We start from the raw sequence: 25433 nt of genomic DNA, 5'->3' as shown, positions 1-25433 counted from the left end.
TCATCATGTTATACATATGAAAGCAAGTGACAAACTTTCTTTCTTGGTTTTACCCTGTGTGTCTGTATATGACCTAAGTCGTAACGTTGCCTGTCCCTTTGCAGGCAGACAAGCGAGCACATCACAACGCGCTTGAGCGCAAACGCAGGGACCACATTAAAGACAGCTTTCACGGTTTACGAGATTCTGTGCCTGCATTACAAGGCGAGAAGGTAAGAGGAAAATGCATTTATTTTGTACACAACTGTACCAGCACAGAAAAATAGTTTTTAACTTAACGGACCAGTGTGTGGGATTTAGTGTCAACTGGCAGTGAAGTTGCTGACTGCAGTCATTTGAATACTGCTCACCTTCCGAGCACGTAGGAGAAACTCTTGTGGCCACGAGACTTGCGAAAAACGCAAAAGGCCAGAGCCAGTGTTTGGTCTGTCCCTTCTGGGATACTGTAGAAACATCGCAGCCTCTGTGAAAGAGGACCCACTCCTTCTCTAGATAAAAAAACAACTGGGTATTATAATTCTTAGTTTTCTGTGATTATAAAAGGATGAAAACAAACTGAATATTACATTCCTGTTCTGCCCATAGATCCTAAATGTTACACACTGGACCTTTAACACTCCCATTAGCTGCTTATTTGAGGGCTCAGCAAGTTTTAGATTTTCTTGTCAGTGCCATATCAACATATTACAAATGAAATTGCATTAAATTGTAAGCCAGTCTAAGATGTCCGTCCATTCATCCGCCGTAATGCCAGCTAATGTGCATGTCCTGTGCAGATGCCAAGCCTTCAGCATGTACCCACTTAGCCCTTTGTTTCCTTTACTGAACGTTGTTGTCTAAGAGTTGTATTTAGTTGTGCACATGCAGTGCACCTTTGGTAAAGCGCGAGAACTGCATGTTCACCTGAAGACTGTCAGCACAAGCAATACTCCGTTCAGGAGACAGCTGCGTTTCTCTGCAGCTCCTCTCATCTTGTACTGCTGTGCTTTTTGACTGTTTTAACAGGGTCACCCGCAGCGGTAAAGTGTGCAGCTCATCAGCTGTATTTCCAACTCTATAATATTCAGTTACTTTATCAGACTTTTATTGCATTTTTGTTTTTTAAGTTATTAGTTATATACAACTCAGTACATGGGTCGCCAGCTCTACCGACTGAGCTAACCGGGCCCCCCCATTTATTGCATTTTGGGCCCTTAAAACTCGACGCTATTCTACGGAGTTCTGCTTGAAGAGCTCTCTAAGAGGTTCAACCTCGAGGAAAGAAGAAGTCATTTTAAAAGAATGTGTCAAACGTGTGTAGAACAACACAGCCTTCATGTTGCAATCTGAGATTTGAGATAGTTCAATGACCCATCAAAATATCTGGGAATGTTGTTGCAACCTTTTAGCAGCTTAGTCCTGTAACTGCCGGACAGAGAGAGGTATGTTTCTGTTTATATGTACAGTTAATTTGATTAAATTTAAATATGATGCTTCAGCATGGCGGAATTTTTTCATGTGCCAAAGGTCGGAGACCCCTGGAATAGGTATTTATAATATTTCTAATACAAACTAAATGTACATGTGATGTATGACACTGTGATCTGTGTGTGACTGTTTTGTGAATATACTACATTGTACCTGAACAAATGGATACTGCAGCTTTGTCCCATGGCTCTCTGAATTTTTGCTGACAGAACTCTGTCAAACAGGCTTCCCGAGCACAGATTCTAGACAAAGCCACCGAGTACATCCAGTACATGAGGCGAAAAAACCACACCCACCAGCAAGACATCGATGACTTAAAGAAGCAGAATGCACTGTTGGAGCAGCAGGGTAAGTGGAGAAACTGTTGTTGTGGACTTTTGTGACCAGGTGTGATGTAGTCGTTCCAATAGCAGTACCAATATTCGATGCGAGTGATATTTACTTGTATCTTTTTGTCTGTGGGTGCTGCTTGCAGTGCGTGCGTTGGAGAAGGCCAAGGGGAACACTCAGCACCAGACAAACTACTCTTCTGACAGCAGCTTGTACACAAACCGCAAAGGCAGCGCGGTGTCCGCCTTCGACGGCGGGTCCGACTCCAGCTCTGAATCAGAGCCAGACGAGCCGCCCAACAGAAAGAAGTTGCGCGTGGAGCCCAGCTAGACTCGGGGGAGGAGGCCACACCCCCACCCCTCCACCCGGTTCCCCAAACAGACTCTTTTTGCCCACCAGCCCCCCCGACTCCTCCTACCAGTCCGCACTCAGTCCTGCCTTCTTACGCCAGTCCAGGAGACGAGGTGGAGACTGAGCGAGAGCGGTGCTATTATGTATAAAACGCTTCTACCTTCCTTTTTCCTCCTGGCAAGCATCCTGTCACTCCTTCGGTGGCCCAGCAGCAACAACTTTTAAGACCCCTCCCTCCCCCCAAAGTGAGGCAGCTCTGCAGTTTTGAAGGACTTTATGCTTTTCAAACCTCATGATAACCATTCATAATCAAATGTGGAGATGACAAGGTATGAGGCTTTAGTGAAGCTACATAAAATCTGTTTGTTTATTTTCTCTGTCGGAGTTGTGAGACTTACGACCTTTAACGAAATGGTAATTAGGGTTAGTTTACCTTTTTAATATTCATACTTTTTCCAGAAAAGAATGTGAAGTTGCTTTTGAAAAAAAAAAAAAAGTCTGTTATGCAAGATGCAACACTCCACTCCTTATTCAGTGTAGGTGGCTAAATTTTTTTTTTTTGTCTTTGAAAATATTTGTGTAATCAAATGAATCCCTCTATTTATAGTAATGCACCGAAATTGACTTCTTACCCCCCGTGTCTGATCTCCCTCATGTTTTGGCTTGAGATTTTCCAGAGAACACAGGAGGATGAACAAGTTGATCTGCTGTTTTGGTGGATTTTCCACAGGTTCAACTATTTATTTTCCTCTATTTTTATTATTATCAAACAAATTGTGGGTATAAAAATTAAAAAAAAAAAATCCCCTAATGGATACTGAATGTTACGCAATGCAGTTAAAGGGCAGTGACCTTTATTTTTGTTAATTGAAGTCCATTTCAGTGTGTAGTATATAACACTGTATACTCTTAAATGGTGTCAGCTCTGCAAAGAAAAGCCTTCCCATGAAATATTTGCCTGTGCTGGGAATGTTTATCTTTCTCTTTTTTTTCCATTTTGCAGAGGTAAATTAGTGTGTACGTGATCAATATTTGTTTGTTCCATTCCATGGAAATTACAGGTATGTTGTACATACTGCCAATGGTTGTCTTGCAAGTTAAGGCATACCTTTATTATGAGACTATAAATAAAACTATTTTATCCTTTTGGGATGTATTTGTGACTCAACATGTTTTAATAATGTCTTAGGTAAGCTTCATAGGTATTAGACTGTGTTTGGGGTTGGAGCTGCATGATGGGAATAACTCAGTTTTAATCCCAGTTAATAAAATAATGTGATGTGTTAGAATAGAATCAAAACAATCAGTGATCAATAATTTACTCAAATGTTTCTAGATCACTATACTTGAATTGTGGTGTCGTACAAATGGAGGATTCACATATCTCTTTTTCCTCTCAGTTTCAGATATATAGAATATCAGAGCATCAGCAGGCAGGTGTCTGTACTCAGGCTACCAGTGAAGATATATCCTTACATAGTAGTAATATTTATGGAAATGTAGGCATTACATGACATCGAAACTCATTTACATTGAGGGATTTCACTCATTTTACACATGCTGGATTTAAAAAAAAAGAGCCTGATACTATTTATAGTTTTAGTCTTAATATTTTAATATTTGACTATTTTAATGCAAACATTTAAATCAATAAATAACAATGAATTTGGGATTTAGTATTCTTACCTTATTACGCAAATATAAAAGTGAAAAATGTAATTTTTCTTCTGGTTAGTCAAACCATTCTAGGTGGGTGGGGTTATGCCCTCAGTCAGATTGAACACATTCATTTAGATTAATTAATTAATTTTAAAAATAACATTAAAGTGTCAAATTAATGATCTGTTATGGCCACATTTTAGACGTGATAGGCTCCAGTTAAATAAAAAAAAAGACGTAATACTGTCTGAAGATTTGGAAATAAAACCATTAATTGATTTCTAATGCCACCTTTAGATGTTTCTATTCAATGCTTTACTAATGTGACATAGTGATATAATGTTTTTGAGCTAAAATATCTTCATTTGGGGGCTTTTCCAAGAAAATATTGATATACAGGCATGTGATTGCATTTAAACCAGCATATATTTCTGCCACGCCTTAAAGTCTCCATTCCACCCTCTTGCCACCCCACAGATATTTCAGATCCAACCCCTGGCTGGGCAAAAGGTCTGCTCTCCCTCAGTTCTAGTTCAAATATTGAGTTTATGTCAGTGATGAGCCACAGCTGACACTCCCACTGCAACAGGCTGCCTCGTCAAGGATGCAGATCGTGCGGTGCCTTTTAGAGCCGTAGGACTTTTTAGCACACATAGGAACCTAAACTACAACTGAAATAACCCACGGTGTTCGACACAGCGCAAAGACTGTAGAGGCACATTTTGTAAAACGCTCGGAGTTGCTGTGAGCTCTAAATGGCTCTTCTTGTTTTCCCCGAGCTTTCAGAAAGAAGAGTTTCCGAGGCGCCGTGAAGGCAGCGCACAGCCACAGTCACTCAGTGAGGACAGAAGCTTCATGAAGGAGTCATGCTGTGCTCTGTGTTATAGTTCATGGTCATGGCTAAACAGTACGACGTTTTGTTCAGGCTGATCTTGCTCGGGGACTCGGGGGTTGGGAAGACTTGCATGTTGCGCAGGTTCACGGACAGTGAGTTTGATCCTTCACATATCTCCACCATCGGTAAGCCATCCAACAAGTTTTCAAAACTCATCCTGTGAGTCCGCGTTAGCCTCAGGTCGAACCGGATAAACATGAGTCAGTGCCTTCTTCTGAATGAGTGCCGAGGATGCAACTTTTTTGGGGGGGAATTTTTCTTTACAGTTGTAGTGTAATTTCCCCTTTAATTCAAAGTGTATGAGCAGGCCTACTTAGCTTGTAGGATTAGTACAAATTACCTCAGGTCATAACAGCCCTGAAACTTACTGAAAAACATGTCAGTGCTGAGAAAACTTAAAATAATCAAATGTTTTAATAGAGAATGGCTCTAAGAAACACACTGAAGCGTGTAGGAGAGGTGAAAGGAGAAAACAGTGTCAGTAACAATGGAAAGGAAGGAGAAAGGAAAAACACATTGCTTTCTCTGCCCTCAAAGTCTTTGATATCTTATCCTGTTTTTATTCTCAGAGCGAAACCTGTGGACTGACACACACACACACACATTAGTGCTTCACATCACCGCTGCCTCTTTTCCTGACTGATAAATAGGAATCGGCTGTGTAGTTTTGTTGTGACTGTAGAGGAAAGTGCTGTAGGGTAGAGTGGAGCCTAATTCAGGGTGGGAAGGCTTTACATGGGATTAAACCCCGTTGTTTGAGAAAGTGCATGGTACATAACAACTCCTTGCTTCTAGATCTTATTATTGGTAAACATTAGACAGCTTCATTCATCCCTCCAGATCTGCATCCGAGTCCATTAGAGAGCTGTGTGTTGTAAACAAGTGTCTCCTTAAGTCAAATATCAGGGATTCTGTCATGATGGACAGATCCTGGAGCAGCTTCACTGACACAGAATAGAGAAACAGTGTGAGAGCATGATTGTTGGCACGTTTTCTGATTCTCTAGAAGCCCTACATTCAAATCCAACTCATTTGGGTGTAACATCTGAGCCAATGGAGTCATTAACTCTTCCTAGCAGAAGTTGAATAGGAAGTACAAGAACAGATGCGTAGTGTAGCTGAAACGATTAGTCAACTAATTGATTAGTTGATTGACAGGAAAATCATTGACTGTTTTGTAAACAGGCGTCCTATTAGCTTACTGTCACAGCGTTGTGGCTGACTGGGAAACCTGAATATAACAGAGTCACTGTTAATGTTATTAACACACTTTATCCTGCTGACAAGTTCAATTGTCTGCTGTAAGGCTGGAAGCTCCATAAATTAACCATTTAAGCTTATTTTTAAGCATAAATACTAAACATTATCTTGTTTCAGCTTCTTTATTCTGAGCATTTGCCGCTTTTCTTTGCTTTATGTGACAGTGAAGTGAAAACCTGTTGGTTACGGGCTGTTAGTCAAGCATAATAATAATTTGAAGGTGTCGCTGTGGGCTTTTTACGGAAGTGTGGTGGGTATTTCTCAACTTTTTCTTAAATCTTTTAGACCAAAAGATGAAGTAGATAGTAGGGGAAATAAATCATAAGATTAATCATTATTGAAAATAATATGCCAGGTATTGTATAGTATAGTATAGTATAAAAATAATACATATCCTTAAAAAAGAATTATATATATATATATATATATATTTTAAGCATCTAATGTATACAGTATGTAGCATGAAGAATAGAAATAGCCTTTTTTAGAGTGGACTTTCAATTGTGGTGGCAGCAAGACAAAACAAGTATTGATTTAAGAATATATACAGTATATTGTCTTTACTGCAGTATAAACCAATGAAGTGATCTCGAGTGATGCATTCCAGTTGTTGGCAGTCAGTGCTATTTTGTCACATTTCTTAGCTCTTGCGACCGCACACCACCCTAGTTCACATCAGTTGCAACCCCCTTGTGGAGTCACAATGATTTAAAAGCTGACACTATGCAGTGCCAGAGATACTATTCATTAGGGATAATCGTGTCTCTGAGCAACACTCATTAAGTGCTCCCAAACACACAAAAGTCACAGTTGCTTAAGTGATTCCATTTTGCATTTGCATCACGAATTGCTTCTGTTACAATGTGGTGACCCTGCTTTGTGCTTATTTTGGCAGGAGTTGATTTTAAAATGAAAACACTAGAAATAGACGGAATCAAGGTGCGAATACAGATATGGTAAGTTAAGTTACTCATGTATCATATAATTGCATTTACAGTATGCTGCCGTGGATATTGTGCCATTGTCTTCTGTTGATGCGTGTTTTGTCTTCTGTGCAGGGACACAGCTGGTCAGGAACGGTATCAGACCATTACCAAACAGTACTACAGGCGGGCACAGGTGATCCCTCTATATGAACAATGACTGGGGTCAAGTAACCTTCACAGGTTATTGTAGCGTTCACTCTTTAATTGTCCTTTGTTGTGGATTCTGGTCCAGGGTATCATCTTCGTATACGACATCACAAACATGCCGTCCTTTCAGCACCTAGCGAAGTGGGCCAGTGATGTGGATGAAGTAAGGATAAGCACTCTAATTTCACTTGCTCCGCTGTACTCGTTGCCCTTCAGTGACCCAGTATTTGTATTACATCTCTGTGCTCTGTTTATGCTTGCTGCACACCCAGTGGCTTAGTGTGAGTGACAAGATGATGAAGTCCCTTATCTCAGTGCTGTCTGTCTTGCGTTTTTTGTTGTTGTTTTGTTGTTGTTTTGCAGTCTGCCCCAGGAACGGTGCAGAGGATCTTGGTAGGAAACAAGTCTGATGAGGAGCTCAGGAGGCAGGTGACAAAGGACCAAGGGAGCAAGGTTAAATTGAACCTTATTTTGTGGTCTTTATTAGCGTGGTTTATGGTTGTTTTTTTTTGCATTTAACTTACTTGTTAAGTGATAATATACTGTGTAGGATTTTATAGACATGCAAAAGCATTCAAAGGTTCCGGTAGATTGTTGTTTCCAATGTTCACATTCAGTGATGTAAGGTGACAAGGATTACTACAAAATAGCTCTAAGGCTAAATATAAGCAATGTGTTATGGGGAACACTGACTAAAGCTATAATATACTTTTATTGTACTTATTTCTAACCATATCAAACTGGGTCCTGCAGCTCGCAGAAACCTATGGGATGGAGTTCTTTGAGACCAGTGCCTCCACCAGCAGTAACATCAGCGAGGTAGGACATAGGACGCATCTCCAAAGAAGCTGTCTGGCTCTTTCGAAATGTGCACAAACATTGCATGACACTACCCCTGCCACATTCTCATTTATTATCTGTGTGTTTATTTTTCACTTCCTCCTTTCTTCAGTCATTCACTCGTGTGGCAGAACTGGTGCTGCAGGCTCACAAGAGAGACGTGGACAACTTGTTGGGATCTCTGGATGATTATCTGGAGAATGCCGCTTTGGAAGAAGAGAAGGGCAGTCAAGATGCCAACGACAACACTCAGAAGACCTGCGCTTGTTAGAAAGATGACCATCACGGTGCCATGGCTCATTCTGTAGCTATAGACATTTGTTCACCACTGCAACTTGACTCAGCCCTCCTCCACCTTCCTCAGAGACACTGACCTGTTGGCCAGGAGCTCACTTTTTGTAAGTTGAGAAGTTATGTGGTGGTAAATGCAGTTAGCAACAGCAACCAGCAGAGGGCCAATTTTGTTGCATGATCATTGAACTCTCTAGCCAGTGAAGTATATCTACAGTGAATGATGGTAGCTCTGTATCCATTTGCTTCAGCAAAGCTATCCATACACATGCTTTCTTCATTTCCCTGGTGAAATGCACTATACTTCTATTTAATCAGCTTACTGTATTCCATCACCTTTTCTTTGTAGTTACTTTAAAAAAAAAAGTGATATGCATGCTGCACATTTACAAATTGATTGGTAACGTGTGAATCCATATCAAAGAAATCTGTTTATGAAGTTGAAACCAGTATATATCGTGCAGCAAGGTAGCCAGAGGACAGAGTTGAATTATTTACACCTCGAAACTCAAACCAAGCAGGGCTGGATTAATTTACACATTGGACGTTTTTCCTCGATGGAGACAGTGTTGTGCCATGTTCAACGACCTTTCTGAATGCAGTACATGTTTATTTACCATCCTGAATGTATATGTACAGTTTGTTTTATGAATGTGATGTGACTGGCATTGTCTGCTGTGTGTGCATTTAAGCAGTGTTACAGCTGCTTAAAATAATGATTTCAGGGTCTACCGAGGTGCCACAGATATTTAATTTTAATATAATGTTTGAAACTCAAGGAAGATGCAAACAAATCAAGCAATGTATAAGTTAATAAACTGAAATTGTCATATTTAAAATGAATTAATTGGGTATCTGAACCTTGCTGAGTCACTAAATTTGGATTAAGAGTGAAGTTAGGTCCAGGAAGAGTTCAGACAGTGGGTTCATTAATTTTTCATTGCCTGCTGTGAAAGACAGGTGATCACATGTTAAATTTTTGATGACTGAGAAAACGGATACATGTCATAGAGATACCATAAAGCTTAATACATGCCATAATATGTGTTGATATTCTCCAACCAGCACTCTTGAAATAAGCATGTCAATGGTATATTCAGGATGAAAAACAAATTTAAAAAGAATTCTTGTGAGAAGCACAGAACATGACATTTGGGTTCAAAGAAAGTATTATATAATGTATACAATTTTCAAAGCTTATCTAAAATAGGACAACACAATTGGAAACCATGCAAAACTGCTTCATGTACTTTTTTACAATCAGTTACATCAAACATTAAACATGTAAAGAGTATTGTATGTCAGGTGTAGATCAGTTTCTTCCAGAGCTATTTGACACCCATGAAAGGCAGCTTTCTGCCCTAAGTGAGTCAGATGACCAAGCAGTTTGATACAGTCACACGTTGAGATCCCATTTGCCTCCAGTGTGGAAGCACAGGAGACGAGATGGCGTTCATTGCCAAGACCTTCTACGACCTGAGGGCCACCACGCTGGAGGGTGACTCGGTGGATTTCAACGTGTTTAGGGGACGAGTGGTCCTGATAGAGAATGTGGCCTCGCTCTGAGGCACCACGACCCGGGACTACAGTGAGCTTAGCCAGCTTCAGAGCAAGTACCCCCATCGCCTGGTGGTCCTGGGTTTTCCATGTAACCAGTTTGGATATCAGGTAAGTTGAACTGCATGTTTTCTTCAGGCGATTCTGGATGACCCCGCAATATCTGGTCTATATATGACAGAAATCTGATTAAAGTACTTTATATGCAGATGATATTTTATTGTTAATGTCAGACTTGCTGCATAAATCTTCCACTTAATATAAACCTTCCCTCAAATTGACTGCGCTCTCTGGATGTAAAATATATTTTTTCCAAATCCGAAGCTACACTTGAATTCCACCATATCTTTAAAGCTAATTTTTTATACAATATTTAATACATTTAAATAGGATCTTGATCTTTCTCCCTGTATCCTCGCTAGGCCAGGTTTTGAATGTTCGTCCATGTTTGTTTTACACAATGAAAAATTATTCCCATTGTATTCATCCATAAAGTAATTTGAAAAAAGAACAGCATGACTGCATAATGTTCAAACTGTAGCCGGAACTTTAGCTTTGATACTGCAATTAGATTTTAACTATCTGCTTGACGCGCTTATAGAGAGTGATCTTGTTTTGCTACAGTGTAATCAGCTTCATTCCTCTTATCACTAAAATTAGATGCAAACCCTGAGCCTTCAAGCCCTTACAATATTGCTACGGAGTATGAAACAGCTGGACAATATAAAATTTAATTCTTGTGTTTTTTAGGAGAACTGCTCCAATGGTGAGATCCTGAAGTCCCTGCAGCATGTGCGTCCAGGCGGCAACTATCAGCCCAACTTTACCATCTTTGAGAAGTGTGACGTCAACGGAACAAACACACATCCGGTCTTTGCCTACCTTAAAGACAAGCTCCCTTATCCCGATGACGACCCCAACTCCCTAATGAAGGACCCCAAGTTTCTGGTATGGAGTCCCATCTGCAGGACGGATGTCTCTTGGAACTTTGAGAAATTTCTCATTGGGCCAGAGGGAGAGCCCTTTAAAAGATACAGCAAAATGTTCCCCACCATTGACATAGAGCCTGATATTCAAAGACTGTTAAGATTAACCAAGAACTAAGAATAGCATCCACCTCTTAATGACTTCTCATCCATCACAGTCAAAGCTGATATGCTGTCCTCCACACTTTTAAGCCTTATTAAATGAGGGTGATATTCTGAAAAGCTGAGGGAATATTATCTGAGGCCTTATAAGTGCTTAAGAGTAGTGGAGGAGTAAATTCAATATATGTAAAAGGACAGAATACTTGCAAATTAAAACCAACGTGGGTGTGCTTTATAGAAATAATCACAAGAGCAGTCCTTTGCATGTCCTTTTGTGTCTTGTCCTGTGCTAGCCCGGCCAGCAGATGGTGCTGCTGACTTGATCATACAAACATAACTTCTGCCGTGCTTTTATGAATTAACATTCAACACACACACACAGTCACAAAATGTTTGCACTGCAATAAAACCCTAAAAAGCAACATTCTCTCTCCCTGATGTATCTTTTTTAATCGGGCCGTGTCTACGGTGAAGCATATATGCTATAAAGATGTGTGCCTCGGATGCAAGGTTGACTAAAATAGATGTTGTCATGTCTGAAACAGCTCTGTGTGGGCATACTAATGAGGCTTGAAATACAGTAGGAAAGATGTGGAGTTATAATGCATTTTGTCATTCCACACTGAAATAACTCATAGGCCATTCCTCTGCATAATGCATCCTCTTGCCTGCTGATTCATTCGTTATGCGTTGATATCTTCTTTCCCCACCGATTCATTAGACCCATACATTTCCAAGTAAGATCTGCTGATACCAGTAGCCTAATACAACTGCAGGAGTGCTTTACAACCACAGTGACACCTGAAGACAGGTCTTAAATCATGCCTTTAGGAAAGCATCAACCTTGCCACTGTGTAATATGTAATATGTGGTATTATCCAGCTTTAATTTTAACACTATGCATTGTTTGCAAGGTTTGCCAATTAGCGGTGGGTTTTCTGCACATCCGCTCACATCCACATCAGCTGATGATGTGAGAGCCACAGGCTGCATAGGCCAGGCAGTGTCCTAATGTCTTTGGCAGGTTGCTATGAGGAGAACAGTGAAACAGTCACCTGACACTGTTTTATTTCTGTTTGTGGCTAGCCTGACTCACTCTTTGCATATCACATTTAAATATTTGTGTTGTCATGATAGACAAGGGTGATTTAATGAATATATTTCCCAAAGGTGAACTGGTCTGTGGTTGACAGGTAAGTAATGTTGCTTATTAGAAGCAGCAAATATTGGAGGAGAAATACCAGGGGCCTGGCCTCCACCCTCTGCACTGCTCCCCTACACACACAGCTTGCAGAAAAATACCACCAAAGATTGTTTATGTTTGAGAGAGGATCACTCTCAATATATTTAAAAAAATAATGTAAGCCTAAAATCGATTAAAATGATTAATAAAATAAGAATTTTCTCTGGACAATACTTTTGATTTGCATGCACTTTAGTCAAAATAATCTGTATAACATTGTAGAAGTTAATTTTAATACAACTTTAGTAACTGTTTAAATGTTATCTCAATAGTTCCAACTTTAATTGTGTGTTTTTAAAAGGACATTTGCAGCAATAGGTCAAATGTTGCTAGTTTTCCATGAACAATAGGTAAATGATTCATGCACGTGTGGTTGAAATCCTCCTCCATTTAGAAATCAGTTTTTCTTCTTGTTCCCACAGCGTTTGAGCTTCACTGTGCAGAATGATGTTTATGCAGAGTTCAACACTAGAAAGATATCTCCACATTAATCTACTGACAGTTTCTCTGTGCTCACTGAAAATCAGATTTAAGGGGCAGGGTTGAACCACCATGTTTCTACAGTAGCCAAGAAGGGACAAATAAAACACTGGCTCTACATAGGGGCGTTCTTTTGTGCATTTTGCAGCCACTTGGAATGGGATGGTGTAACAAGGGAGTAGCAAGCAACTACACCATTAGATGCCACTAAATACCACACTGGGCCTTTAATATGTCTGGAGGGGATCTTTAAATGTCCTTATTGTTCAGATCAAATTCAAGCAAAATAAAGCAGAAACACGCAATAAATTCATTAAATATGACCAAAATGAAACATACAGTAGTAAAACATAACCAGGTTTGTGGGCTGACCTAAAGGGATTACAAGAGTGGAAGCTGGAGGGTTTTATCTGCCTCGCATTTCAACGCAGAGTGAGAGCTCCTCGTTTCCCCTGCTCTCCGTCTACCCACTACAGGTGAGCGCTGTTGCCACGGAAACGTTTGCTTTCCCCACCGAGCCTTCTCGCGAGACTCCGGGGCATAGGGAGAGAGAGAGAGAGGGGGTGTGTGGGAGAGAGAGAGGCGGGAGGGGGGAGTCTGCCTGAATGATCTCATCCCTCCAGCAGCTGCATAGCGCAGCGAGGCAAACCCGTAACTTTCTATCAAACTTCCAAGTTGCCTTTCGGGGGGGAAGACATCGGGGCATTTTCGGTTCGAACCGGAGCGAACACGTTCCCCCGCGGAGGTAAAGGAAAGGGCGCTGCGCAGCTCGTGTTTCGGACCTTGTTACGAGTTGAAACAAAAGGAGGAAAACCCTGCTACGCGTTGTGTGACAACCAAAAAGCTCGAGGCGGAAAGGCGAGAAGGTGAGTCGGGAACGTGCTGCTGCTCATGTTGTTGTCCGCGGGACGAGGTGCGTGCACACATCTGTCGGCTGTCTGTGGACAAAGCACATCTTTGTGCAGTGTGGAGCCAGTGCGCAATCAGTGCCACTGTGTGTGTGTGTGTGTGTGTGTGTTTTAAATGGGGTTTGGACTCGGTGAGAAGCGGCTCTACCCGACAGTCACCGGGGCTGTCAAAGTGTATGCATCCGCTGTGTCGTTGTATGTCAAGGGCATTGTTCCCAGCACTGCCACGGGGAGACGATTCACAGGTGGTACCGTGCACACTACAGTGCACCTATAGAGGATGTGTGTATGGAAGTCTGCTTGTGTAACTGTCACCGTGCGAACAATCAGCGTTTTACAACATGGTATTACCCCCGTGTTGTTGCCACATGATGGGTTTCAGGCAGGTGATTTCCCTGTGCCACATCTGGATGCCCCAGAGAGCTCGGGTGTGTGTGCAGCTCTGCCTGGTTCATCCTCTTGGTGAACAGATTAGGCCAAGCTGATTGCGTTCAGCCTAATCAATATGCCAATGTTAAATGATGTGCCTCACGGTGGCCACTAGGCATTTCGATCACATGACACTCTGTTTGCTGATTTTTATTTATGTCTGATTTGTAGAATATGCATAAAAGTTTAGAACCAACCTTTTTGGGCAGACAGAGACTGTTGGTGAAGAGAGAGAGAGCAGATATTACAGTGGTGCCAACATCTGGCACATAATGCATGGCAACAGGGCAGAGAACAGAAATTTGCTCAGATAGTAACAACCAGGAAAAATGTGCCAACCCGTCAAAGTTCAAACGTACGCAGTAATGTGTCCAAAACTAACCCACTTACCAAATATCAGCTGGTTACAGGTACGCAGGTTGGGAATGGAGCATCAGTGGGCTCCCCTCTTACTGAATCAGAGCGCCCGCTCTAGTAGCAGTGCTTGTTGGAGTTGGATAACTTGGCGTGAGTCAGGTGAAGGAAAAGGAAGCTTTGGAGTTTAGCTTTGGGCAAGGATCAAGGATTTTTAGCATTCTTGATAGGCTTAGCTGACCTGCGGTGGGCATGACTGATCATACAGCTGCACTGCCATTTTTACTGGTGAGTCTAATCTCAGCTTTGTCCCGTGTGCTTGTTCCAAATCGTGGCTACTCTTCACACTGGACTGCTTCTTGCTTTCTGGGATTTTATGACAGAGGATGAATCTAATGCAAATAAAGCAGCTTTATATCACTGTTGGGGAGGGGGAAGGACGCGTCCATGCTCGGCTTTGATCAGAGATGCCACAGTGGGCCAATAAGTCTGTTTCATGCTGCTGCCAAAATACCATTCAAGGTTAAGATAAGACATTTCTGCGTGGGCCTTAACGCGTCTCATTTAGGGAGATAGCAGCATGAATGACAACACACTGACGAGATAAGTCCAAAGAAGAGTTCTTGTGCTGCTCTCATCAACAAGCATGTACTCGCAAACTCCAAATATGACTCTTCCTTGAGGAAAAAAAGCTTCTGCGTCTGACGTTTCCTACCAGTGTAAATATTCCTCCCCCCTGCTTTATTACTGAAGGACAGTGTTTCTATTTTCACTCCTGCATCATACTTCTCACATAACAGTAACAATTGTTATTGTGCTTCATTATCGCCGAGTCTTTTCGAACGTGCCCACGCGTTCACAGAGGGATGCTTCCTGTTGCTAAGTTGAGTTTATGTTTCTATTGTCTCTCATGCATTGGCTGGAGGGGAATAGCTCGAGCAAAGATAACAGACAACAACAAGAGGAGCATTGTGCTGCTTTATAATTTGCCACTCTGGAATGTGTGGGCTGCAATTATGCTAAGTGGCCATCATGAAATGCTTAAATGAACTGTTTACATTTTATAATGAATTATTGTTGTGATTAAGTGCATTTATTCCTTGTTGGTTTAATGATCTTAATGTCTTAAGTAGGCTTTGACCACGCCTCTTAGCTGCCCTTTCAAAGTTTCCAAGGTTACATCAGTTATCAAACTTTGTGACTTCACCTTTTGGAAATGTGCAGTACCATCTGACTGGCTGCTGTTGAGCCACCTCCAGCTGCCCGTTAACTGATGACAGACTACACGACCAACTAAACAGACCTTGTCGCGCTTGTGGCCCTGGATGATCCGGTGCGCCAACAGGACCAATGTCAACTACGAGGCCAGTTTCTTCATGCTTGATTATTCTACGACGGAGTCAGCAGTGAGTCGTGTTCATGCGGTTTGACACAACCTTCAGTAATAGCTTGAAGTATATCACCTTTTTAGAAAGAAAAAGGGAAGGGAAGCTGCGTCAGTTTTAACATGAGTGATGTGTCTGGCCGATATTAGTCAGTGGGTAGTCAGAAGTCAAATGACTTGATGATAATACGGCCCCCAGCTTGTTTTTTTTCCCCTGTGCGAGTGTCTTTTTGAGGGGTCGATGAGTTTGACTGTAATTAGGTGTGACTACGGGTCTGCGTTTCCTGCTTGCTAAACTGTTGGAATGCTCTTTCTTTTGTCTGGATCGGACGGTCCACTGTATACCAGCCAATGGAGGAAAGCAGAGGGCTCGGAAGCTACAATAGTGATGATGTAATCCCTTTTCAGCGCACTGTCACCGAGTAAATGCGCGTAGACAAAGGAAAATTCCCCTCCTTTTCACCCCATCTGCCACAAAGTTCGGGGAATTTTGACCTCGCAAAACTGCACAGCAATCGAGACACTGTAATTATATGTCCGGTAGATTCTGTAGGGTTCACTGATGCCGAGGGAGTTCAGCAGTGGGGGCAGGTGTTGCTATATAGACTCTGATGTTGTGGACCTCATGTGACTGACGGTTGGGCCTCCTTTCGGTGGTCTGGTACTTATTTGCTCGTGAACTAAAGCAACATCTTCTGTGACTGGTTTCTGTCATCCTGCCTCCAACTTTCAACCCTTAACCAAAACCCACAGTCATGCAGAGATCAGACACTGTGTAATTCCCCCTTTCTGCTCCCATCAAACCTCACGCACGCTGAAAATAGTACGAGATGGCGCGGCGATCGGAAGATGGAGAAGAGAAAATGAAAACGGTCTGACAAACAACCGCTTAGTTTAAACTTTTAACGTGAGAGGCAGGAAGAAAAAAAAACAACCTTCCATAATGAAATCTGGGATTCTGATGATGATGATGATGATGTTGCGTTGCTGCAGGCTATCTCCGCTGCCACACGCTGGTGATGACGTGCTCGGTGTTGTCTGGACACGTCTGCCAGTTGCTACACTGCCTCACTGTTTGGCCTGCACACTCTCACTCTCTCTCTGGAGCGGATTACAGAGCTCTGCTCAGAGAAGAATCAAAACATCAAGCAGAGTTCTCTGCCCCATGCAGAGCCTATGTGGGCAGCGGTGGAAAATAATTCCACATACAGAAACCACAGAGGTTTTGTCTGTTGTCCCTCCTGTGGACAGAAATCTGAGAAGCAGGCAGGAATGTGCGAGGGCTTGGTCATGGCTGAGCTCAAAACAGCTCTCAATGCGTAGACAGGTCTGTTCAGCTTGTCCTCATTCCTGTTCGTGCTTCCAACTGTTTTCGTTACTTTGTCAGGAGCCGCTTTTACCATGTGATGTGTAGTAAAGCAGGAATGCTGGCACACGAATACCCCGTGTGAGGTTTCCTCTGGCATGCTCTTGTTTAAAGTTAATGTAGAGAAAGCATTCTTGCTGTAGTTTGTGTTGTTTCCTGTACTGAAACTCCCCCCCAAAAAAGAAAAAAATCCCTCCTCATATTACTCTAAAATTCCACGTCCTTTGCTTTGGAACCAGGGAATCCATTTCCACCCTGTGAGTTCCTGCTTTGCTCTTAGAAAAGCTGAGGGGGAAGAATGAGAGCACTGTGAACCAAAGGCTCCCTTTGCTACATTCAGACAACTTTTTAAACAAATAGAAGATTCAGGTGGACTGGGTGAAGTGTGGAGGAAAATGTCCCACTGCCACTAGTCATGCAGTTCTTCTGTATTACTACCTCAACCATTAACAGAAATAACTCAGTACTGATGTTAAAATAATTAGGCTGTACAGTGTATAACGGTGCACTGTGTGACGAATGGGCCATAGTCTTTCTGTGTTGCTCCAGGTGCAAAGGGCAGATAGGGCCGGCTAATAACAAACATGGCTGCTTTCCCAGCCTTTCCTCTCCCACAGCCTGTTTCCTGTGTGTTTCATTGATGTATTCCTGGATATTCCTTTGCTACAAGAGAAACAAACTTGAAACTGAAAGCTGTCGCATTCATATGAAAGTGGGCCATGTGCTTGTATTGTACATGCACGTAGAAGTTGAACGTTGAGACGCCACATTTTGACTACCAGTTTTTAAAAATGCACGTTTTAATGTTTCTGTGGGTCTGCCTGCAGAACTCGTGCTTAGTTCAGCAGGTAACTTTAGTGCAAGGGAGGAGGTGAGGTGGTATTGTTGCCATGTTTGTGTACATATTACTCATACTCGCCTTGAATGCGTTGCCTGTGCACATTCTGGTTTGCTGTTGTGCCCTGGATGTTTACCTTTTGCCCGATTTTTTTTTCAAACAGAGCTTAGGAACCTATATCAGGTGTTAAAATATCCAACACTAGTTAGGCAAACTAACACCGTGGACGATGGAAATGACGGGCTCACAGAGAGCTCCAGTCAAAACTTGCATGTTTTCCTCCTCTGTGACTTGTGGGGATGCAACGGCCTGATTATTGCCAGCCGGGGGGGATAAAGGGCGGTGGGGGCGGGGGGTGTGATAATTGCATTCTGTTTCCCTCTGTATCCATGAACCAGGACTAAAACAGAAGAATTATTGGAACAACTGTCTGATGTTGTCTGATTAATAAAGCAGATGTTCATTTGTTTGCCTTTTTGCCGTCATGTATTTTAGAATCAGTGGGGCTTTCGGTGTTTAATGGAAACAAAAAAAGTATCGGAAACACTGCACCCTGGACTGCTGCCCAAAATGAGATGTGGCTTGCATGGAAGCGTGGTAAACCACAGCTGCAGCAGAGCTGGCTGGAGTGTCCCTGTACGTGCAGTGCAGTGCAGTGCAGTGCAGGCCAGCAGCAGCACTCTGTGCAGGTTTGCACTGTGAGTTTCTGGCACAGACTGTGATTTAGCAGGGCACCACTGTTATGCAACACTAGCTGACTTATCGTCGTCCAAATGTCTCTGTATGAATTGATTGACTCTGCGGCCTGACTGTTTATAATTGGACTGGAAGTGTACTGGGCTATGCACTGGACACGTGCCAAAATCAATGACTGGAAATGGTTTACGTGTATAACTTTGCTACGCTGTGGTTGTTGTCCACATACAGAGCTGTACGTTTAGAAAATATTTCTGACAAATAATGCTGATCACTGAGGCACACCTGAGCTTCCTCAGTTGGGGAATTCGGCTGCCCTCCAAGCTGTAGGGGACAACACAGTCAGCCAGGCTTCTCCAGAGACATGGCGGAGAATCCCCTGAGGGTTTCTGCGAGGATAATAAGCCTTTCCTTTGTTGCCCTCCCCCTCCATTCTTCACTGCACTGGTTCTCATGTCAACTCATACTGAAGCCCTCCTCTGTCCCCAGCATTGCAGACCATTGTGTTACCTTGTTAAATTGCTTACCTGGCAAGATCCCATTCTTATTTTTTCTGCCCGCATCCTTGCATACCTAAAAGGGTTAATTAGAAAACTGTACATCTCATGCACAGGGCATACAATTAATGTTTGGTGGCAGCACGGCAGCTATTTGGCCAGTGTGAGGGGTTATTAATCAAGCTTTCACCTTGACTCTGGCCTTCCAGGATGGCTGGCTGTGTTTTCCATGTGACTGCTGCTCTCTCAGCTAAGGATCCTATTGTTTCCTAGGAGCGCTCTTGGGCTTGTCACTGATATTAGTCTGTGGGGAATCCTTGTACAGTTGCATCCCATTTAGCCGCCCCTGTTCTGCAATCAAATTAGTTGATGCGCTTTACCCTGATTGCTGCAGAGGTGTATTTGTCGGCTAAGCAGCTGTTGATCGATTGATGGAGGTAAATAGAGCTGCATTAATTAGCCGACTAATCGCTTAGCTAATCAACAGAGAAATAGTAGTCAATTTTTATAATTGGTTTATTGGTAAAGTACTTTTTCATGCAAAAAGTTTTCTGCCTCTCAAATATGGAGATGTTCTTACTCTTTACTGTTTTTATTATCTGTGAATGTGACTGAGAAACCTGGATGGACGTTTCTCAATATTTTCTCATTTTTTAGACTAATGATTAATTGATAAATGTTGAAAATAACCATCAGATTAATCGATAATGAAAATAATCATTAGTCCACTCCAACTCCACAGGCTATGTAGAGCATGTTTATGAGAGATTTGGTGGCGATCTCTGGGGGCCTTTTAAATAGCCTGTGGTCAAAGCTGCTGCTGCAGTGAAGCTCATGTTTCTCATGTTTACTCAGCAGGGCCCTGACTCTTCCCCAAACTGCGTGATCAAACAACTGCTCCTCTTCCGTCACATCACCGAGCCGCAACCTGTCCAGACAGCCCCGTCAAAACCAAGAACAAACCAACATGTAATTCCAAAAGTATTCCATTCTTAAAATTCCAGCAACACTACGAGTTCCTATTCTTTGTTATCTAACATTCACTTAATGTGTCTGTGTGTCTGTAACAGATACAACGTTGTGGTTGCACGGCCACATAGGCTTTGATTTCCTCTCAGAACACTTGATTATATGAGTTTGTGATTAATAAAAAAGGGATTTGTTTATTAACTTTATTTTGTTAAGGGTGATCACATTGTAATTCTTCTCTTGTCGTCTCCTGTGATTTGGCCTGTTTGCTACCTGTGTAATCAGGCAGAGGATGTGAGAGGACAGGGCAGTGGATGACTTCCAAACATCACAGGCATCTGTCATATTGACACCTCCGCTGTGAGAATCCGTCAGGCTGCTGTTGACTGACCTTGCTGCTCATGCACGGTTGTACACAAAGACCTAACCGCTCTCACCCTGGCCCTGTATTCATGCCAAGCCCACACTTTCACACTACATACACATCCCCATGCTCACGAATACAATAGCACTCAGTTTTTGCAGTTTGAAATACACATGCAAGCAAGTATAGGAGCGTCCAAGCACCTGACGCAGTATGAACCCGGAAGCTCACCGAACCAAGACAATCAGGAAACCAGGAGGGCTAAAATAACTAATAGCTAATATATCAATAAATAACTAATAATTACTTAAAATGCTAGCTGCCCCTTTTGAGAGCGATAGTGAAACTGATTTTTAGAGGGGGAAAACATTCACCTATTACAGATATGACGGGCAATATAGCCTGCAGTCACTATCGCTGATAATATGGCTGGCGGGGCTCTACGATTGAGAAACCAGTATTATCATCCTCTGAGCCCCAAGCTCTCACTAACAGGGTTAACATTTTAACATTGATTCGTATGTTTCCAATAGGAACAGCAAGGCCACATGATTGGCATTCCAATAAAGATTTGTGCATGCTTGTCTCTAAGCATGATGATTTTCAGGAACATTATTGACTTCCCTCACTTTTATTTCCACTGCTGGTAGCCATTGGCCACAGGAGTAAATGGCTGTATTGGCCTGGACCCAGCTAGGACTAGCAGCGGGCAAGTGACCAGCACTCACTGATGGGCACACACATGCACGCAGCATGGTTCCCTGGCATGCAGTGTGTGTGACCACTGGATGCCCCCAGCCTTGAGCAGCCAGCAGTGCACACTACACACTGACATATCTCATCTCCGGCAGCAGCCTTTGGCATCAAAATACCGTGATCTAATTGACATTTTGATTGATGTCTGACGACACACTCTGTTTAACCCTGTTCAAACTTTCCTACAGCTCCACAAAGCTGCTGTTGCTGGCGGTGACATTGATCCGCTGGAGCAGTCAGAATGAATCTGAACATGCTAGATACATAAGACGTGTGAGCAGCAGCACTGCGGGCTTACTATGATTTGTTTGCTCCTGAGTGCCTGGGATCTGAGAATGAAGTAATAGCAGGCTTGGAAGTGTTTGGCGGGCCCCCTGGCTGAGCCTCATCTCTCGTCTTCTGGCACGTGGAGAGGCTGAATTATAGGCGGCAAACACACAAACTATTCACTCAGCCCTCCTCCTTGCATCAACACTGTTAATTATACTGCTGCTACTCTTGCATCCCTTCTATTTTAATCCTCAACTGATGGAAACCGCTGCATCGCAGCGCAGACACTTGAGCACACACAGGCATGTGCCAGCCCCATGCTGAGCTTGGGAGTATTTGTTTTGTAACACATAGGTTCACTGCTTTTCAGGCATATTTACCTTTTGTTGGGTGAACGGAAGAAACAGAGTGCCCCCATAAACTCTCCTCTGCCCCACCCTACACTGCCGTGTTTAACAAGGCACACTGCTGGGAACTGCTCCCATTGCATCAGGGTTAATCTAAGTGGCCTGGTTGCTCAGTTCAGAAAGGCAAAATTTTGTCAAACGCAAATAATGGCTACAGTTTGTACTTCAATGTACCAGGTAGAAATATTTCTATACACAAGCAATAAACCTACAGTTGTTAAATTGCGTGACTGCTAAGGCGGGAGTCGCCTTACAGCCTCTTATAGGAAGAAGCTGTCAGTAGAAACAGCAGGTGAAAGACACTTCCCAAGAGCTAGGGGTTAGTTCTGAAATCCAAGGCTTTCTCTCTCAGATGTCACTGGGAAACATTCCCATATAAATCACCAATCTTTTTTCACCTGGAGGAAGTGGTGCAGCAGGTTGCTGGAAAAGCTATGCTGTTTGGCAGTGAGCCTGTGTGGAAATGGTTGTGTGTTTTCTGTGTGGGACAGAATTGAGGTGGAATTGTCATATTCAATTTCTCAAGATGTTTTTTTTAACTCCAGGACTCTGATTGTTCTGTATTCAGTAACTGAGTAGCAAGCCAAATTCAGATTAATATATTATCAGAGATGAAGAAAAGCTCAACAAATAGCTGCTTTATTTGTATTTAATCTACTCAGCTTGGCCCTGTCTGCACTGTATGTGTACCTGGGTGTAGTTGTTTGTTGTTTCAGCTTTTTTTTAATTAAGTAGCAAATTAAAGGTAATGAAAATGTTGCCAAATAATTACTCAAAGTATGATCAGGGCGGCCTCTCCAGGTTTTGGATGGTTACACACTGTAACAATAGCCCAAATGCCAATGATCAGAATGTTAGAGTCTTGTCCGAGTGGCAGTTGACAGGGTGAACTTTGGGCTTTATCATCAGCGTTTGGCACAACGCCACCACCCGTGGCAAACCGCTATCTTTATAGTGCTCCACCAGTGTGGTGCCACCTACGCACACAAAACCCATGTTCGTTGTTGACCCATGAACCTGCTAATAATCAACGTGTTTGACCCAGTTATACCAGACTGCTGTAACAGGTAAATCCCTGATCTGTGTCTGTAACTACACTTTCGCCACACACAGCACTACAACTGTTGCAACTACACACTACTATATATACTACTATATATAGTACTTTACTACTAACCTCCAGAAGTGTACCAGAACTTATTGAAATGTATTATATGTTAAATAGAGTTGTTAACTTTCAGTTCATTAAGCATTGGTTCAGGAATGAAACAGGAAGGAGATACAGCCGACAGTGCACATACAGTGATGTCACTCAAAGTTTAGAGAGTTCACATGCGGTATCTACTGTAAGGCAGCAATAGGGACGGGAATAAAGTGATAAAGTTTTTTTGACAAAGAATCGAAGCAGTAAGCAGAATCCATAATGACATTGGTCATTATGGATTCTGCTTCCTGTTTCGATTCCCTTATTGATTCCTGATCAATTTTCTGTGTGGGAAGTTTTATTATGTCTAAGTCTGAACACAGTGTAGAAACAGTAGAGATACAGTAGTTTGAGTTTCTTTGTGAAATTAGGGGCTGCGCGTTTCTTCCTCTTCGCCGTGACTCCTTGTTGCTGTTGTTGCTGATGTTTACAGCAGCGTAGACAAATGAGTTTGACGCCATTGTTTTGCAATGCGCAACTTTCAGAAAAACATACTGACATTGATAAAAGAAAAGGATACGCTCGGGGGCTTACGATCACAATAGATTGCACAATTTGGAACCGGTTCTTAACTGAAACCCATCCCGAGGCACGAAGAATAGAATCCCTCACTGGCTTCCGACTTGTAAACAACATTGCCTGCTGGGTACAGTTTGGCATCCAGCCACGCCAGAAACACCTCTGCAGAGATGAACCTGTGGTAGCTGTCCATTGTATTGTTAATTTATATTATGTTAAGAGAGAGAGTAGGACAAAATCGGGCAAACCTTTTTGTTCTCTGCGGCCCTGCCTGGTCTCTACACACATGCCACAAACGTGATTTCCAAGAAAAGGTAGTCTTAGTTCAAGGCAGTTATTGCAGAAATCACATCTCTACAGGCTGGCAGGGGACAGAAGAGTTCTCTTTGATGTTTGCATAAACAAGAAGCAGTTTGGTTTGTCTTATTCAAAAATAGCTATTGTCCCTTGAGTTCCCAGAGATTATTCTTATAAGCCAAATTGGCTGGTTTGCGTTCTTGTAGTTTCTGTAGAACTTGGTGTTTTATTTTCAGAATGTCTGCGTTGCCTTGTGCGTGTGCGTGTTGTGTCTGTGTGTACCTGTCTATGTGCATCAGGAGCTCACTGTCTCTCTAATGGAGTCCTAGGGTCAGAAACGGGCAGAGAGGGCATGTAGAGGGAAAGTGCAGCCTAGAGCAGACTTCCACTTTCAGTCCTCGGCTCCCAACTGCTGCAGTTCAGCAGCCAGACAGCCACCTCATTAGAATTTTTTACATTCTTCTTCAGGCAGCAGCACACTGCTTCCTCTCCATTGCTCTTTACAGCGCACAACTTTTAAAAGCTGACGAGCTTAAATCTGAGCCTTCTCAGTAAAGACAAGTCATCTATAACTTCACGTCAGATATGAGGCTCTGAACCAACTCTGGCTCGGCCTCTGTAGATTAATGTATTTATGGACCATGAAGGTGTAAAACATCTGTGCAGACTGTTGCTGATGGTTTTCCATAGAATACATACGTTTTAAGACTGTGGACTTTGTTTTCATCTTCTTATTTTTGACAGGGCAGCTGATGGATCAGAGTATAAGAAGTAGTAACCCTTCTTTACCCGGACAAGCAGACCACCTAAGCTAAGCTGTTAGCAGTACAATTAGGTTTTTTCCTTAGAGGTAAAAGGCCCTCAAGGAGTTGGACAAAGGCTTTCATTGTCAAACTCCTGGCCCACCCAGATAATGACATTGAAAATAGGAATGAGTTTACCATTACAAACTATAAACTATGTCAAGTGTTTCAAGTGTCTATTTATCCTCCTGTCTCTCCCACATTATATGTGAAACCCTGGTGGAGTACTTTCTGGATAAGAAGAGAGGAAGGATCGAGGACACTCTGCTGGAGATAATGGCAATGAATATATTCTGGCGCTCCTCCAGAACTGTCTTCTTGTATAAGGCTGTGAGTGAAATTCACTTTGCCAGTGGTTAGCTATGCCCATTACTCACTGAACTGTGCTGCAGTGATAGCGAGGGGCCCAGAGTTGGGGCAGAGCAGCGACACATCACAGAACAATGGTGATGATGAATGTCGATCCGCCGCCACTGGTTTTTTTGAAGTGCTCCAACTACACGTGGTGTTTGCTTTGCATGCGTGGTCAGTTGAACAATTCGTCGGTTCAGCTCTCATGTTATTGCGGTATCCCGCTTCACCCAGGGCTGGTATTTCATAGATCAAAGCTCTCAGTAGAAGTTGACTGCAGAGAGAGAAGACAAGCCTGTCATTGGAAAGTCATGGCAGACTTTAAAGTGTTTCCTAACAGACTAGCACTTGGACAGTCAGTGTTGCACTTCTCTTGGAGAGTTTGCCTGAACATGCCCTACTCCGACCCCCCCCCCCCCCCCCCCCC

The 25433-nt window shown here is 42.7% G+C and overlaps 4 protein-coding genes across 6 annotated transcripts in view; all 4 read left to right on the top strand.

Moving 5' to 3' along the window:
* LOC118337232 (protein max-like) overlaps positions 1-3298 on the top strand; it is a 4700-nt gene extending 1402 nt beyond the window's left edge. The window contains exons 2-4 of one of the 2 annotated variants that reach the window (XM_035674158.1): positions 105-212; positions 1692-1815; positions 1943-3298. In XM_035674158.1, the coding sequence (XP_035530051.1) occupies positions 105-212; positions 1692-1815; positions 1943-2127 (417 nt within the window). In that variant the 3' untranslated portion in view covers positions 2128-3298. Of the gene's footprint in view, positions 1-104; positions 213-1676; positions 1816-1942 lie in introns of both variants that reach the window. The other variant, XM_035674157.1, reaches the window with a different exon arrangement.
* Positions 3299-4336: 1038 nt separating this feature from the next.
* On the top strand, positions 4337-9221 carry LOC118337275 (ras-related protein Rab-15-like). Its single transcript, XM_035674225.1, has 7 exons — positions 4337-4827; positions 6858-6918; positions 7021-7081; positions 7181-7258; positions 7459-7548; positions 7849-7914; positions 8048-9221. Exons 1-7 carry the CDS (start codon positions 4698-4700, stop codon positions 8204-8206), a joined length of 645 nt encoding a protein of 214 aa, XP_035530118.1. The 5' UTR covers positions 4337-4697; the 3' UTR covers positions 8207-9221.
* Positions 9222-9672: 451 nt separating this feature from the next.
* Positions 9673-11202, top strand: gpx2 (glutathione peroxidase 2). The gene is made up of 2 exons (XM_035674179.1): positions 9673-9894; positions 10534-11202. The coding sequence occupies exons 1-2, from the start codon at positions 9673-9675 to the stop codon at positions 10885-10887; spliced, it is 576 nt and encodes a 191-aa protein (XP_035530072.1). The 3' UTR covers positions 10888-11202.
* A 1981-nt stretch (positions 11203-13183) lies between these two features.
* Positions 13184-25433, top strand: part of LOC118337269 (signal-induced proliferation-associated 1-like protein 1) — a 34405-nt gene continuing 22155 nt past the window's right edge. For both annotated transcript variants that reach the window (XM_035674217.1, XM_035674216.1), the window contains exon 1: positions 13184-13460. The gene's annotated coding sequence lies outside the window, so the exon portion shown is untranslated. The remainder of the gene's footprint in view (positions 13461-25433) is intronic.

Source organism: Morone saxatilis, unplaced genomic scaffold (assembly GCF_004916995.1).
Source record: "Morone saxatilis isolate NCDOM2014 unplaced genomic scaffold, NCSU_SB_2.0 Contig3, whole genome shotgun sequence".
Taxonomy (NCBI): domain Eukaryota; kingdom Metazoa; phylum Chordata; class Actinopteri; family Moronidae; genus Morone; species Morone saxatilis.
Note: the sequence above shows the minus strand (reverse complement) of the source record. Positions and strands in the feature narration are given on the sequence as shown.

Coding starts and splice junctions, on each gene's coding strand:
- LOC118337275 (XM_035674225.1), top strand. CDS start 4,698: ATGGTCATGGCTAAACAGTACGACGTTTTGTTCAGGCTGATCTTGCTC. Junction 4,828..6,857: donor TTCACATATCTCCACCATCG/GTAAGCCATCCA, acceptor TTATTTTGGCAG/GAGTTGATTTTAAAATGAAA. Junction 6,919..7,020: donor AAGGTGCGAATACAGATATG/GTAAGTTAAGTT, acceptor TCTTCTGTGCAG/GGACACAGCTGGTCAGGAAC.